Below are 15,058 nucleotides of genomic sequence, written 5' to 3' on the forward strand. Positions count from 1 at the left end.
GGGTAACATAATCAGGAACTTTCGGTCCAAAACCACGAGGAAATTTCTCAATTTCCAGTCGCACCTACCAACTTCTTTCTCAGGACAAGATACCAATTATTTCGAACATGTGACTCTATAGGTGAAAGGTCAAAGATTTTTGGAGGTCAGTCGAGACCGGAGGTTATACAAACGTCCAGGCACCTTGGACCCACCGTCCACAGCGTCACGTGCCAAAAGTAATGGGTCATTCTTTCTGAAGAAGGCAACAGCCACAACTGAAAAGTCTTTACCAAGAGATTGATGACCATAGTTCCATAGACCATGTTCAGTTATTTATAATGGCAAGTGTGCTTCTCCAATTAGTTAATTAATCTACAAGCAGCAAAATAAGCAATCGCCGTGGATGTAATTTCGATAAAACCAGAAGCATTTCTTCAATCCCTGTAAACATCTACAGAGTATATCCACTCCCTATCGCTACAAAGGGTTTTCTATAGTGTATTGCTTGTAGAAAGAGATGCAAGCATCGTGTTTTCATACACTTTTGGGGATACGCTGGCTCAGTCTCAAATCGGTTTCTAGGCTACAGTACAGACCATTGTCTATTTTTCCTACGTCACACCCCTTTTCACTAGATACTGCGATCGCCATGCGACCAAAGATTTGGAAGATCGCTCAATGAATTTTATACATTTATTACGCTTTGTATGATTTGTTGTCTTTTCAATCTTACTTTTGAATATTAATAGTGCATCATAGTCTTATTATGAAATGAAAAGTCACATAAACCAATTTTGGTCGCTGTGTGGTCGCTCACCGATCGCCGTCTAGTGCATGAAAGGGGGACTAAGACAAACAGAAGAAGGTATAACTAACTTGTTTTAGCCCCACCTTGGAGTTCCTTCGCTGCTGAAGATCGACGTCGGCGGCGTGGTTTTCGTGCGGCCCGCCTCTGTGCATGGTGAACGCAGCGAAAGGCGAGAAGCGATGCTCCTTCCTACCATCTTCGTCCTGCACAAAACAAGAGGTTGAATATCTCTAGTCATACCGCCACGAAGAATGTGTGAATCTGTTAAATGTCATGGCCACTACATATTCATAAATTTTAGCGACCCTAGCTATCTCCTTGCAATACATTTGTCGAAGTCGTCCCACTCTATGAAGGTCGACTGACCATTGACTATACCATACTTCTGTCAGGAAGGAGGTGTCGGCCTGTGAAACTGCAGTACCTGAAACTACTGCTAGGGGTACCCCAATCCCCATGTTTCTTCAGGACCTCACCTCAATAACTACCAGCATGCCTAAATAATTTTAATCCGAAGAACGTTGTAATATCTTGTGTTCGATTTATTTTCAGCAGGTAAATAAGGTAAATAATATGCCTCAGGATCTAGTCAGCCATGCAATCGTTGATAAATGATATATCTGCGCCTTCCTTGAACATCTCATCTGAACTTGTCCCTTCCTTTATTCTTCAAGACGTGTTTTTTTGCTTTATGGACGCTCACTTTCTGTACTATTATTATGCTTCTCCACGTAACAATTTCTGCGGCGTCACGACATCCCGGCCTTGCGATGCATGCTGCACGTTTCCTGCTTCGCTGAACGGAGGCGGGGTTTAGCCTTCTTCGCAGGACGGTGTTTCTCCACTTCTCGGGTGGAATGCTGTTATGTGATTTTCAACAGGTGCCTAGTTCTCAAATGGTGAAATGCAGGAGAGCTCCATGCCACACGAGGAGGCCAGTGGGGCCTCCGCTGACTTTGGAGCCTTCTCCATCTGCACGGCCGCTCCAAGTCAGCTCCTTGTTTCTTGGCAAAATCGTAGCAATCGGTCATCCGAAAGCACTTGGAGGGGGTTGAATCTTGAATAGAAATGAAATCTAAACAACCAAGGCGGTATGTCGCGATGGAGTCGTCATAGCAGGAGATATTATGCAATTTAACCGAGGCAACTATGTAAAATATAATAATACATGATATATGGGTATTATTAGAAGAGAGTTTATCTTCGTTTGTCAAGCAACAAAAATTCCCGAGATATCGATATCTATCTCATAATACAGAAGTAAGACCCTGTTTTCACAGATACAACACGAGTATCGTTAAGTTAGTAGAGCTGAAACTTTTTGTTCTAGCACGCACACAATGTGTGAACTAACGCTCTCCTCAGACTCTTCATGTTGACGTTCTGGCTTAGCATGTTTTTTTTCTTTAAATTTTAAAAGATTGTGAGAGTTAGGAAGTTAGTTTTTAAGTTGGTGATGTGTTTTGGAGCCAAAACAAATTACCCAACACAATTACGTGCACATTGATATTCACACTGCATCACCTTTATTTACCTTACTGTCTGATGAGAAGTTATACATAGTTAACGTGTGCTACTTGATTCATGGAATAGCATTTAATCGGTTACTTAGAATGGAAATCAACTTTGGGACGTAATTCTTATACAGTGAGTTCATAGATATATGCAGTTTGTTTATAAACAAGGAGAGTTAATAGCCACGCCGACCTTTGTACTTTGACAGAAATATCGTCTTTACGTAAAGAAAACCTTTAATGTGTACAATTTACAGGCGCTCTAAAGATCCTCCGAGCAACGTTTTACGACGCCGTAAAGCGTATGACGGGAATAAATGACAGAGATGCGGCGTTGCCACGTTTCAAGCGCTTTTATATCACGTCGTACGCTTCATTTCACCAAGTAATAACGTGGAAGAGCTATGCATACATTAGGAGCATAGTTGTCAGAACGTGTAAGACAAAGGCGACATTTGTGAACGTTGTTGGTTTGGGGATGTTTAACTGACATACTATACACAAATGTAGGTAATACGTATTGCAGCTTATTTATCAAAGATAATTGTCGAAAATTCAGCTGACCTTGAATGTATTCAATTTTCTTATAAATATTTTGTACGCCTCGCTGACATCCCGGAACGACTAACATCTAACTGTTCACCTGACTGAAAGTGTTTTTTTAATTTTTCATTTTAACTAGACCGCTAATTTTTTAAGCTGAAAACGCCACTGTTTTTATCTGCATTTTTCATATGAATTGCAGTTTTTTTTTTCGTTTGAGACGATAGTGACGCAACATTGACGACGATGTGACGCAAGCAGTCACCATAGCTCTTCTTCGGTTCAACCTTTCCGACTACAACAGGAAGAGCGACCTGTATGTCAACTATGGTGACGTCACAGTGACGCAACCGCCATCACGGTGCGTTCCTAGTTCAAACGGCAGACGTTAAAAACTTGAGCAGCAAACGTTACACAGCGTTCTCTGGGTCAACTTAGACGTCGGCCTTGCTGCATGCTGCATACGGTTTATCCCAAAAGTGTGAGCTGTTCCCCGAGATCGTCCCCATTGTTTGATATAGAGGGGCATACCTAGCCAGGGGATCGCTGGGTGCTCTGGCGCTGCCACCTGTGCGCACCTGTTACAGACGTAATCCCGTCTGGGAGGACTCAGCCCAGCATGGCAGCCGAATCGATGCGTCCCGAGATGAAGAATAACCAGGGAATGCTCTCAAGTTACGCCTCAGATATATGCAAGCTTGTGTTTCTGCTGTCCTATGACACCTGCACGAAGGTGGCAGTGTCCGCCCCCTATTACAAGCCGTGTGTCCTCAGAAGCCTGCATGCAAGGCTCACAATTTTTAGCGCTGCGCCATGCCAAGCTGGCGAGGCTAAGAGCTGTGCCTTCCTTGTTACCTCTATACTATCCTAAGATGCCTGCAGCCGAGACTAACTTACGCCCTGTTATCTCCCAAAGACCTGCAGACGAGGCTATCATTTTATCACACTGTATGTTGCTCAGAGGCCTGAGGCGAGTCCAACAGCAATGTCCGTCGCGCCACTATTCGGTGCCCCTAGACGCCTGAGGCGAGGCTAGTAGCAGTGGCTGTCGCGCCACTATTTGGTGCCCTAGACGCTTGAGGCGAGGCTAGTAGCAGTGGCTGTCTCGCCACTATTTGGTGCCCCTAGGCGCCTGAGGCGAGGCTAGTAGCGGTGGCTGTCGCGTCACGCCGCTGATGTTGACGAATGCCCCCGGCAAAGCAGGCGTGTGACAAAGACTGATAACGTCAACGCTGGAAGCCATTAGCATGATCAAGACTCTTATTTCTCCCAACCCTGACCACGGGCCAACAATTCGTTATCTGAAACGCCATCGTTTCTTCTCTCGGTTTTAATCTCTGCCGTCAAATTAAATTCCAGGGGTCCTAACAAGGCATCCCGGGCTCTAATCGAGTTCTGGTGTAATATAAGAGTTGTGCCCTGACTGTAATTTGTGGCCCAACTCCAGAACGCAAAACTATTTTTACAGCGCATTGATTTAATGGAAGGGGCCTTGTGATCAGATTGGACTCTGAGTAATACGTCTTTGGGTTACTTGGGGTTATCTGCTTTTTAGCCATAATCGTGGATAGATGTGTTTTATTTAAACAAATCCACAAAATTTTACACGCGATTATCATCTTACTATGTACAACCGAGATATAAAAAAAATACTGCTACATTGTAGGTACGACAAAGTCTCTGACGTTTTTGGTAAAGGAAGTTTCGCGGGTAAGGTCAAACCGTCCATCGTACCCTGGGGAAGCTATCGTTCACCAATCAACAACACTTGATTGGGTTTTAATTTGATTGGATTCACAAAGCACTCCGAAAAGCTTTCAAAGTTTTGCTACGTTTGATGACAAGAAGGCATCATTGCCACATCCGGCATGTTTATGACATATAAATTGCGGAAGCAACCACTGTATCTTCATTCCTACATAACCATTAGAATAAGTTATTCTAAAAGTTAGAATTGTTTAAACTCCCATGTATTTGTTTTTATACCGCATCCTGAACGCCATCGCCACATGTCTCTGACATAGATTGTGGAAGCAGCCTTTCTCTATACCACTGTATCTTCATTTCTACATAACCACTAGAATGATAAGCTATTCTGGAATAAAAGTCTAGACTTTCTAAACCCTCGGGTATTTGTTTTCATATCACAACGTTTTGATCGCTACGGTGGTTTCTTTATTGTTTCTTTGGCAGCTTGAGCCGGTGTACCCATGCCGGAATGTACCCAGGTGTATTCTGGCCAGGGATACAGCCTAGTCCATAAGACTGAGCGATAACCCCTGCGGTCACGTCACACGCCTCGCCATAACTCCATCAGAGAGAACGGCATTGTATCTTCCTGGAATTAGGATCAATATGTCTGATCCCGGGACCGTTAGAGAAATGAAATCTGAACAACCAGGGGGACATGTCCCGATGGAGTCGGCAGAAGGAGATATTATGCAATCTTACCGAGTCAACGATGTAAAAGACAATAATATTTGATATATGGGTATTAGAAGAGAATTTATCTTCGTCAGGCGAAAAACAATCCCAGAGATATCGACATCTATCTTGTGGTACAGCTAGCAGTAAGACCCTGTTCTCACTGATACAACACGAGTAGCTTAGTAGAGCTGAAACTTTTTTTTATAACACACGCACACACAAGTTTGAGGATCCAATGGTCGATTCAGACTACAAATAAACGTGTCCGTGTGATGTTATAGACATCTGACGTAAGCAATTGATGATACCTGATAACATTTCAGAAAAATTCATCTACAAATTTAGATAGAATGGTGCATGACAAAATGCAAATTGAAAAACAACAACTCAGAAATACATTTGGTGAATTCAAAGTACGTTTTAAAAAATATACCTAGAATAAATGCTTTTGGAACATTCTGTTATCATGGAAATATATGATTTTGTGTCGAATATTAAGTGAGGAATGTACAAAAACATGTAGCAGCCATGTTGGCAGTTTTTATGTTCGTCATCAGTATACTGGTGCGAAATGTGTCCTCTTGAAGTCTGTGGGACTTAGATGCCTTCAGATGTTCCTGACAGACACATCCTACTAGGAGTTCTTACGGTTGAATAGTAACGAAAAGAACATCCTTCTTGATTTCTCTCGAACATTCGCTAAATTATCCCTAATCCGGGTTGATGAAGCCGACGCACGGCCTTTCTGCGAGTTACCAAGGACACGCACCAGGATTGAACTTATAAAAGACTCCACAAAGGGAGCGAATTGATGGGGGAATTGGGACCATTGCGCAGGCGCCGCCAAGTCTCGTCCAAGTCCCCCGGATGCGCTCCGCTGCGTGCATACAGATTGTGGTCGTGTCAATTTAGTTTCTTGGATCTGGATTTTTTTTGTAGTAACATGTTTGGATTGCAAAGATGGGTGTTATGATAATGTACGCGGGTAAAAATTAAAAAAGAAACATCAGAAAAACATGCTTGATTTGGTAGACCCTAATGCTACCCCAAAGTCAGCACACTAGGATTATTAACGTTTTAAGGAATGAATTTAAGCTGGACATCCAATGGTAAGCGAAACATTGTGATAACCGCTGACAGCTTAAATAGCTGTATTATAAGAATAGTGCAGAATGTAATATTTCTTCTTCCAAAAAAAAGTAACGCGATGAAACAGACGAAGCAAAGACCATAGATATCGCATTTCTGTTGCCTGATCTGTCCCGGCATCAGGCAGAGCTAGTGGAGCGGCATCCGGCACATTCAGCATGCACCACACGACCTGCCTGCGAGCTGCACAGACGCCGGCTCCTTTGCGGTTGGTTTTCCTGCCCACCTGGCACCAAGAAGGGAAGATGCCAGCATAGGAGACGTGCGAGTTGCAACGTTATAATTGTGCAGGGATCTTGAAATAAAATTAAGCCGTTTGTAGGTGGTGAAATATCCAATTAGTTTAAATATGGCCCAGGCTTCTGTCACAGAAATGGATCAGTTGAATGGTAGCCAGTACCGTAAACAGTACTGAATTCATGGGAAAGTCATATTCAGATGCTTTCAATGCACAAACTGTATGGTGGCGTGGGTGAAATTCCAATATAGATATCCAAGCATTAGAAACTGCGGGGATAGTTATATCTATGTAGCCGGGTATTTTCGGGCATCGGCGACTTGGAGCTATCGAGAATGTTACACTAGTCCTTCTCTGTCTGTGAGTTTGAAATAAGATACGTCATATTATGATACATGATAGACTCTGCACACAAAGACGGTTGCATCGGACAATCTCTTTTTTTTCTGAAGTTTTGCATGGTTTGCATATTGGTTGAGCGTGGGGGGGGGGGGATCTTTTCATTTCAGTTCGTTTGATCCGCCGTCCCTCCGAGACTTTCCATCACGTTGCGTAACAAGTGTTTAATACCGGGATGCGGAGTCTAATCAGCGGGCCCGCGCCGTATCAAAACAGGTAGGTAATAACGCCTTCCTTATACACGACGGGCCCGAGCACAGCTTCTCTAATCAGACAGCCGGCCCCGCGTTGTCTACATCAGAGGCCCTCCACACCCCATCCATACCCGCATCCATATTGACAAGCGGTTCGTATCTCTTGCTCTGGCGCGCGTCGCATCCTCTCCAAGCGGGCAGATTGCGGCCCAATCCCCGGGTTTCTCCCTCGGCTCTCCGCTTGTCAGACACAAGGCCAAGACTTAAGTGCCGGCCCGAGTGACTCCCGCATTGATCTGCACCAAAGGTTAGATGGAACCGCCGGTAAGCAGCAGCACCAGGCGCACAGGGACCTCCCGCGAACCCTTCCTAATCCTTATCTTAATCTTCATATGCAGATCTGTAGCCACGGCTTGTTTCGCTCCTCCCGTGAGCATGGACTATACATAATCCTAATCTTCGTTTTCTCTTGATAATGCGTTTTGGACAGACGAGGAAAATTTGGCACTGCACTCTTATTTTGACAGTGCCCCATACACAGTACAGACAGAAGGTAAAGGAAGCCTTTTCTGACAGAAGTCAGGTACCCGGGAAGGCATTGTTAAGTGCATTTCCCATGGACACGACGTCGGGGGCACAGCGAGTATCGAACTTGGAACCTCTTACTCTAGATTCCTCCAGTTATTCCGAGCCACACACGACGCCACATCATAATCTCTGAAGTTGTAAGACAAAACTGGATAATCCATCACTGCCTGAGAATTATGATTGCCAAGCAAACCGTTTTTTCTGGTAATTGCGTAAAGAATTTGTTTGTTGAAAGTGGATATTAGCTCAGGTTTGTTTTGGCTTCTCGTCACATTGTTTTGACAACTCTAGATCTGTAGGAATGCACGTTTTCCCCTGTTTGTTACGTGCAACGTTAACGTTGACACTTCCTGGAACTTGCGTCTGCAAAGACGTTGCCAATCTATGATTTGAAACGTCGAAGAAAAAAGGCCTCTCTGCATCTCAAGTGTAATAATGAGGAAGGTGTGCGAAATAGACTTGAAAAAATCATCAGGCGACTCGCCATGTCAGACAGTGCATGGCCTGTCCAATTACCAGATTCCAACCTCACTGTTCAGTGAAGTCACGTGCCTAACAGTTCGGTCAGTCTAACGTGGTAAAGGCTAAACCACAGATGGCAAAAATTACGTTTTCGCAAATGAACACACCCTTAATAACAATTTTTGCATAACCCTATGATTGATATCAATATAAATGAACATGTAGTTGCGGAAGTGAATAAATTATGAACTAGAAAGCCTAATGATTTGCTCCAGTATATTGAATGGTTACATGACGCCATACGTAGTGCATGGCAATATGTGTGACGTGACGTAGCCGGCGATTCAGCCGAAAGTCATATAGACATACATGTACTTACAAAGACAGCATATACAACACGTGAGTACTGCACATACATGTAAAGTGTATATTTACTTGTGAGCCCAGGGCATTAGTTACGATTCTCCACTGTCTAAATGCGAGTATCTAAAGTACCAACTTGCTACTGGAAAGTGACGGGGTGTTAACGGGTGGAAGAAATCAAAGCCTGATAATCTGTTCCTGGCTATGTTAATCTGCTGAAGTGTTCATTTATTCAACATCGACGAAGTGGTAACGGTCAGCAATATAACAGGTGATAACGGATCATACTGAGTTAGATGGGGGGGGGGGCAGACCTGATACCTGATCCTTTGTCGGATGATGATGATAAGGCCGTAGAGCTGCGCTCAAATTACGGCGGTATTAAGATAGGAACAATATCAGTGCCCAGGCGTGATGTCTTGTCATTACAGCATCGCTAAAACTAGTCCTAGCTGACAATAACAATTTATGGATGCTTCGCAGCAGATACTCGAGTGAATCAACACAGAAAGACTGGATCGGAGGTGATCGTGAAGGCTGACGCAAAAATATAAGATTAACATCTTAAGGTGCTTGTTTTCCGTCATTGGTGTGTTCTCATTTTAGACAAATGGGCTACAGTCGTACCCCATAGTCTAAGCAACACTTACGGCATTGTGATTGTGTGTAGTTTGTGGCAGTTCGTTTGCTTCTTGATTCCTTAGATAATGTGCATGGATGTTGATTAGATAAGATATTACGTCTTAACCAAGTCATTTTCTCCACGTCTGTGAAAGTGAGTCATAAATTGATGCTAAATCATTAATATGTGATTTATTTCGTTACAGAGAACTGTTAAGTGGGAACTTACTTAATTTAACTAGGTTGCGATTTCGCACCCCAGTAAAATCTTACCTTACCTTACCTTAACTTACCTTACTTTGACTAGTCGCTCATGACTCAGGTTAGTGAATGATGATTTGATACCTAGATATTATAAACCTATAGACTTATAAACCGTTGTTAATACCACTTCATATTTAACTAAATTGTACATAGATATCTGTGACATTTTGTCACGAGGGTCTGTAATATTACAGTCCTTTTCAAATATCACAAACGCACCTTTACAGGCCGCCTGTTCTTTCTCTGCTTCTTCCTCTGTATCTCCTTATCCATTCTCGACAAGAAGTTGACGGCTGCGAACTCCAGCAGCGCAGAGAAGACGAATAATAGGCACACCGCCATCCAGATGTCGATGGCTTTTACATACGATACCTGCAACAGACGGAAACGGACATGGTGTCAAAGGAAAAAATGTCAAACCTGGATCGGATGAAAAAATTCTAATTTGCATCACCTACTGATGGTGTAAATACGCCAGCATAAGAAAAACACAGTATACAGAATATAAAACAATATTTTGTAACAGTCTTGTTAGTGAAACCCTCTGTCACTAGCGCACATACGGAAGCGTCACTCCTGACTGGAGGTAGACTACAGTTGCTCTTCTGTATCAATTAACTATCCAATGCTTATTAAGGATCCACACACATCTGTGCAGCATCCACTCAATTTTCATACCGTAGCGTTTTTCTACGGCTGAAAGGATACAGCTGTATGTGAAATGAACACAGGGATTGAATACTACCTAAATATCCTACGTTGGGAAAGCTAATATGTATGGCTTTTATGCACCAATTTGATCATATTTAATGTTTTTGCTGGTTGGTGGATAACATGTTGTAAACTTTGATCCATTGCTCACGTCACACGTCCTGAGATCACGTGTGCTGAGCAAACGGGCCTGCCACCCTGATGAATACTAGAGGTCTGGTGTAAAAAAAAATCCACCGTCATAACTTTTACTTTTTTTTTCCATATACTGATCTGCAGTTGACAAGCCGAATATTTTCCATAACTTTTTATTGTTGTTATGTGAAGTGGTTTGGGTTTTTTTTAACGCCTGATTCAATTTGGTAACATGACATATTCACACAACAGTATTTGTGAAATTTCATGCTTTAGAGGTATTTTCGTTTCTACATTTGCAACAGACACGCCATGGTCATGTATACGTATACATACTTGTTGTGTAAGTTCACCAGCATACTTTTGCAAATGAGATCAAACCACAATTGCCCTTGATGAAAATGAAAGCTAATCAAGATTTTACGCGTGGACCAATGCCACTGCACTTCATTCAGTAATGAGAAAAATTCCTAGGTGAATTTGGAGTAATTTTGTTGTTAACTGTACATTTTAAAGTTGGCTAAACTGACGTTTTGACCTTTCATTGTTTTTCATTAATCAATTAAGAAAGGCTGTAGTCGTAACGAATGTTGATAGATGGGCATGAAATAATTCTAAATCTGATTTTTTGGCCATATGGATTGCATCATCAGGTTTTATTGCCTGTAATATATTTTTTTCTACATACCACTGCAATGAAAATTTTTCATGCGCATAATAATGAATTCACGTTTGCGCATCTTGATATCTTCTAATGATCTGTAATTATTACAAAATGATTTTTAATCTGATGAAAACAATTATTTTCTATCGATAAAGAATGCTTGTTGTTTCTGACCTTAGGTAGTGATGACGTAGTCCCCGAGCTCTGAGCTGTCATGGTGAGCACGGTGGTGATGCCAAGCCCCACCCGCGCCGGGGCCGCCTCCATGTTGATCCAGAAGGACACCCAGGACAAAATGACGTACAGGAGACTGGGTATGTACGTCTGAATCAGGTAATAGCCCATTTGTCGCGCCAGGTTGAACGTGGCTTGTATACAGGTGTAGGAACCTGGGGGTAAGATTATCATATATTATACAACTAAGTAATATGGACAAAATTATATTCCTTATGAATTTAGACAACCTTTACTTATAAAGCATATCTGTTCCTACATTTTCAATATTATAATATGAAGAAGGCGAATTCACGTAGTAGAATAGGATTGTAGATTCATTGTCTATATTTCATTGTATATATTTAATGTATCTTTTGTTGCGACCTGTACTGAACCCAATGGGTATGTGTGTACAATAAAGGTCTTCATTCATCATACGAATGAACAATTTTTAATAATGATTCTCAGAAGCTACGTTTCATATGGCATACGCTAACAATAACTGAGACATTAGAAATACGCACAGATTTTTTTGTGTGCCTATAGCGGCAATTGGATAAGTTGTTCTCGATACTAATTGCTCAATTTACGTACCCGAGTCACGTGGCTTAGTGATTGGTCAGTCTATCCTGATTTAGGCTTAAGTCCGATCGGACGAAAATTCGATGATGTTTCTTTCTTGCATTGGAATTATCCTTTACTTAAAATCTTTAGGGGGTATATTTGCATTCGATTTCACATATTTGCATAATGGAAGGCACCCTGAACCATAATATTCCATTGGGACTTTTTTTACATCTTTACTAACGCAATCAAGATCAATGGTAAGTGCATGATAATTGGGAGGATGGGATACATTGTACGTCAAGAGGTGTTATGAGATTTCTCCGTAAATGTTTGAGACATGGTCCTTCAATGGATCATCTTCTTCATTTGCTCGGAGATGTCTCAGAGGCTATCCTCGCCCATGCTGAAGACCTTTGTATATTTTATTGATTTGATTCACCTGTGATTTCTATCTTTGTACATACTTGTACTTGTACATACTCACCTGTGCTGTAGACCTTTGTACATGTTTTTGTTTTAACTCACCTGTGCTGTAGACCTTTGTACATGTTGTTGTTTTGACTCACCTGTGCTGGAGACCTTTGTTCATGTTGTAGTTATGACTCACCTGTGAGGTAGACCTTTGTACATGTTGTTTTGACTCACCTGTGCTGTAGCCCTTTGTACATGTTGTTGTTTTGACTCACCTGTGCTGTAGCCCTTTGTACATGTTGTTGTTTTGACTCACCTGTGCTGGAGACCTTTGTTCATGTTGTAGTTATGACTCACCTGTGATGTAGACCTTTGTACATGTTGTTGTTTTGACTCACCTGTGCTGGAGACCTTTGTTCATGTTGTAGTTATGACTCACCTGTGATGTAGACCTTTGTACATGTTGTTGTTTTGACTCACCTGTGCTGGAGACCTTTGTTCATGTTGTAGTTATGACTCACCTGTGAGGTAGACCTTTGTACATGTTGTTGTTTTGACTCACCTGTGCTGTAGACCTTTGTACATATTGTTGTTTTGACTCACCTGTGCTGTAGACCTTTGTACATGTTGTTGTTTTGATGCCGTCTATGACGAACTGCGGTAACTCGACGTCATCTGACAGCTGGACTGAGTCATTTGCTGCCCAGGTGAACATCAAGTCTTTCGTCGTATAACCAACTGCAAGGAACAAGCGCTGTATTTAAAGCAAATTTGCTAACGCACTGTGTCACCACGATACAACATCAGCCCAGTGGCAGCCAAACTCTACAGATAGAATAAATATGACATTTGTCATAATCACTTCGTTGTATTCTAAAATGAAATGGTGTGATTATATATGCACGATGTCAAATATGCGTGGTTTTAAGTATCTAGGTATAGGCATCGTAACAATGCAATGCCAATATCGAGTCCCAAAGGACAAATATATTTTTTTTTAGATTTACCAATTGTAGGTTTTGTAAGAGGCACTTGGAAGAAAGGCATATGGGACAATTACCACCCAGTAAGCTTACTGCCCTGCTCAACCTGAATGCATGTCAAACTAGAAATACTCATTCTGTTGCTTGTTTTTTTTTTCTAGCTGGCTGAAAACGTTTTGGTCACAAAGCTGGCATGCTTGCACCTTACGCTAAGATATAGTTCGTATTAGGTACATGTAAACACACGAAACTAACACACGCACGCACCAAAGTGACTTTGTTACCGACTCGCCAACCTATGTCGTAAATCAAGATGTAGATATATATACAGGTACCCTTACCTTCGTACCGGGTTTTGGGGAACACCTTTCTCTAATGCTGCTTTTGAGAATCGCTGTACAATCCTGTTCGATATGTGCTACTGAAGCTGAGCAATATGTTTTCATGGGTGGGGGCAACTTAACAATAGTTATCAACCATAGTGATAGATTCCTGGTTTTACAAGTTCCTGCAAATTATTTCTAAAGCCAACCCAGTGGGCTAAGAGTATAAAGGCTATTGTGAATGCCTGGTAAGTCATTGGTGTACCGCTAAGGTTAGCTGTCTACACGGCTCGTTTTCAATGGATTTTATTTGTTTTTAATTATTGAGTATTTTTGTTTTTAATTAAAGCTGATGTTGATACAGTTGCATCAGTGCGTTACATAGATGTCTTGAATAAAATTTAAACTGACTATGATTATGTCGCCGGACTGTCATGGAATGATACTTTTCGTGCGGTTGCGTGGTAGCTTTGATAATAAAAGGCTCCACGAGGTCCTGAGAGAAAAGGCGTGGATCGAAGAGAAACCGAGTGAAAGATAGTGCAGTGCGATGTCGTCCTGAGGAAGGGTATGTACAGTACACACACGTCATGCTACACGACACACAGAGATCCGTACAGATACAGGGCATCCTCAGGCTGCAGCGTGCTGGTATTGCTGACAAAGTATGATAGAAAAAAATGGTAAATGAAAAGGTAACACAGGTGATGAGCGAATGATAAAAAACAGGAGAAATTGTGAAAGTGCGCAGAAGTTTGCATGTGCGTGCGGTCAGCAGGGCTCGGCATGGAGTGCAGCTGTGTCGGATCACAACACTATTCAGAACGGTGTGCAGTTGCAAACGATTTCTGAACAAAGTTGCAAATGTTCCAAAAGATTAAAAAAAATGATAGAGAAACAACGAAAGAAACGTCCAAGCAGTTTAAGATGGAGACCAGTTCAAGTTAAAGATGAAATGCCACGGGCGTAAGCTCTCCAAGTTTTCAAGTAAAAACGTCGTCAAAACTTTTTGTATTTAGTCGTCAAGTCGATGACTTCATTCATTTGAATATCTTGACTTGATCTAGTGATATCGTTGTGAAATTTTTGTATTTATTCAAGTGGCTTGATATTCTTGTAGAGTTTTGTGGTGGCGGACAGTGTTTAATCACAGTTGCAATAGTCGTCTCTGCGTCAAAACTTTGATTGGTTTATAGTTTGTTCCGAAAGACTGTCCATGGCACTTCATCAGTATTGTCTACTTACAACTCTCTAGCTGCATGTTGCATTGTTGGTGGTCCATAGGAAACCTTTGTAGCAGCATTGGACATGACAGCCTCAGTGTTAACCTGTGTGGGAAGTTGTCGTGTTGTTTTAAATACCTGGATTGGATAAGACGCTAACTCAGGGTAAATGCGTATCACACCAACTTACAGCTTTCTAACTCCATCTTGCACATTTGATAGTCCATGGGGAACCTTTGAAGCTGCATTGGGCATGATAGCGTCAACGTTAAC

At 42.0% G+C, this 15,058-nt stretch overlaps 1 protein-coding gene across 4 annotated transcripts in view; it reads right to left on the reverse strand.

Annotated features, from left to right (window-relative positions):
- The window catches only part of LOC118422798 (glycine receptor subunit alphaZ1-like), a 72,882-nt gene that overhangs the window by 2,940 nt on the left and 54,884 nt on the right, over positions 1–15,058 (reverse strand). For 2 of the 4 annotated variants that reach the window (XM_035830565.1, XM_035830564.1), the window contains 5 exons: positions 14,976–15,058; positions 12,860–12,994; positions 11,237–11,451; positions 9,772–9,924; positions 859–993 (listed from right to left, as the gene is read on the reverse strand). In XM_035830565.1, the coding sequence (XP_035686458.1) occupies positions 859–993; positions 9,772–9,924; positions 11,237–11,451; positions 12,860–12,994; positions 14,976–15,058 (721 nt within the window). Of the gene's footprint in view, positions 1–858; positions 994–9,771; positions 9,925–11,236; positions 11,452–12,859; positions 12,995–14,807; positions 14,891–14,975 lie in introns of all 4 variants that reach the window. The other 2 variants (XM_035830566.1, XM_035830568.1) reach the window with 2 other exon arrangements.

This window comes from Branchiostoma floridae, chromosome 9 (genome assembly GCF_000003815.2).
Source record: "Branchiostoma floridae strain S238N-H82 chromosome 9, Bfl_VNyyK, whole genome shotgun sequence".
In the NCBI taxonomy this organism is placed as follows: Eukaryota; Metazoa; Chordata; class Leptocardii; order Amphioxiformes; family Branchiostomatidae; genus Branchiostoma; species Branchiostoma floridae.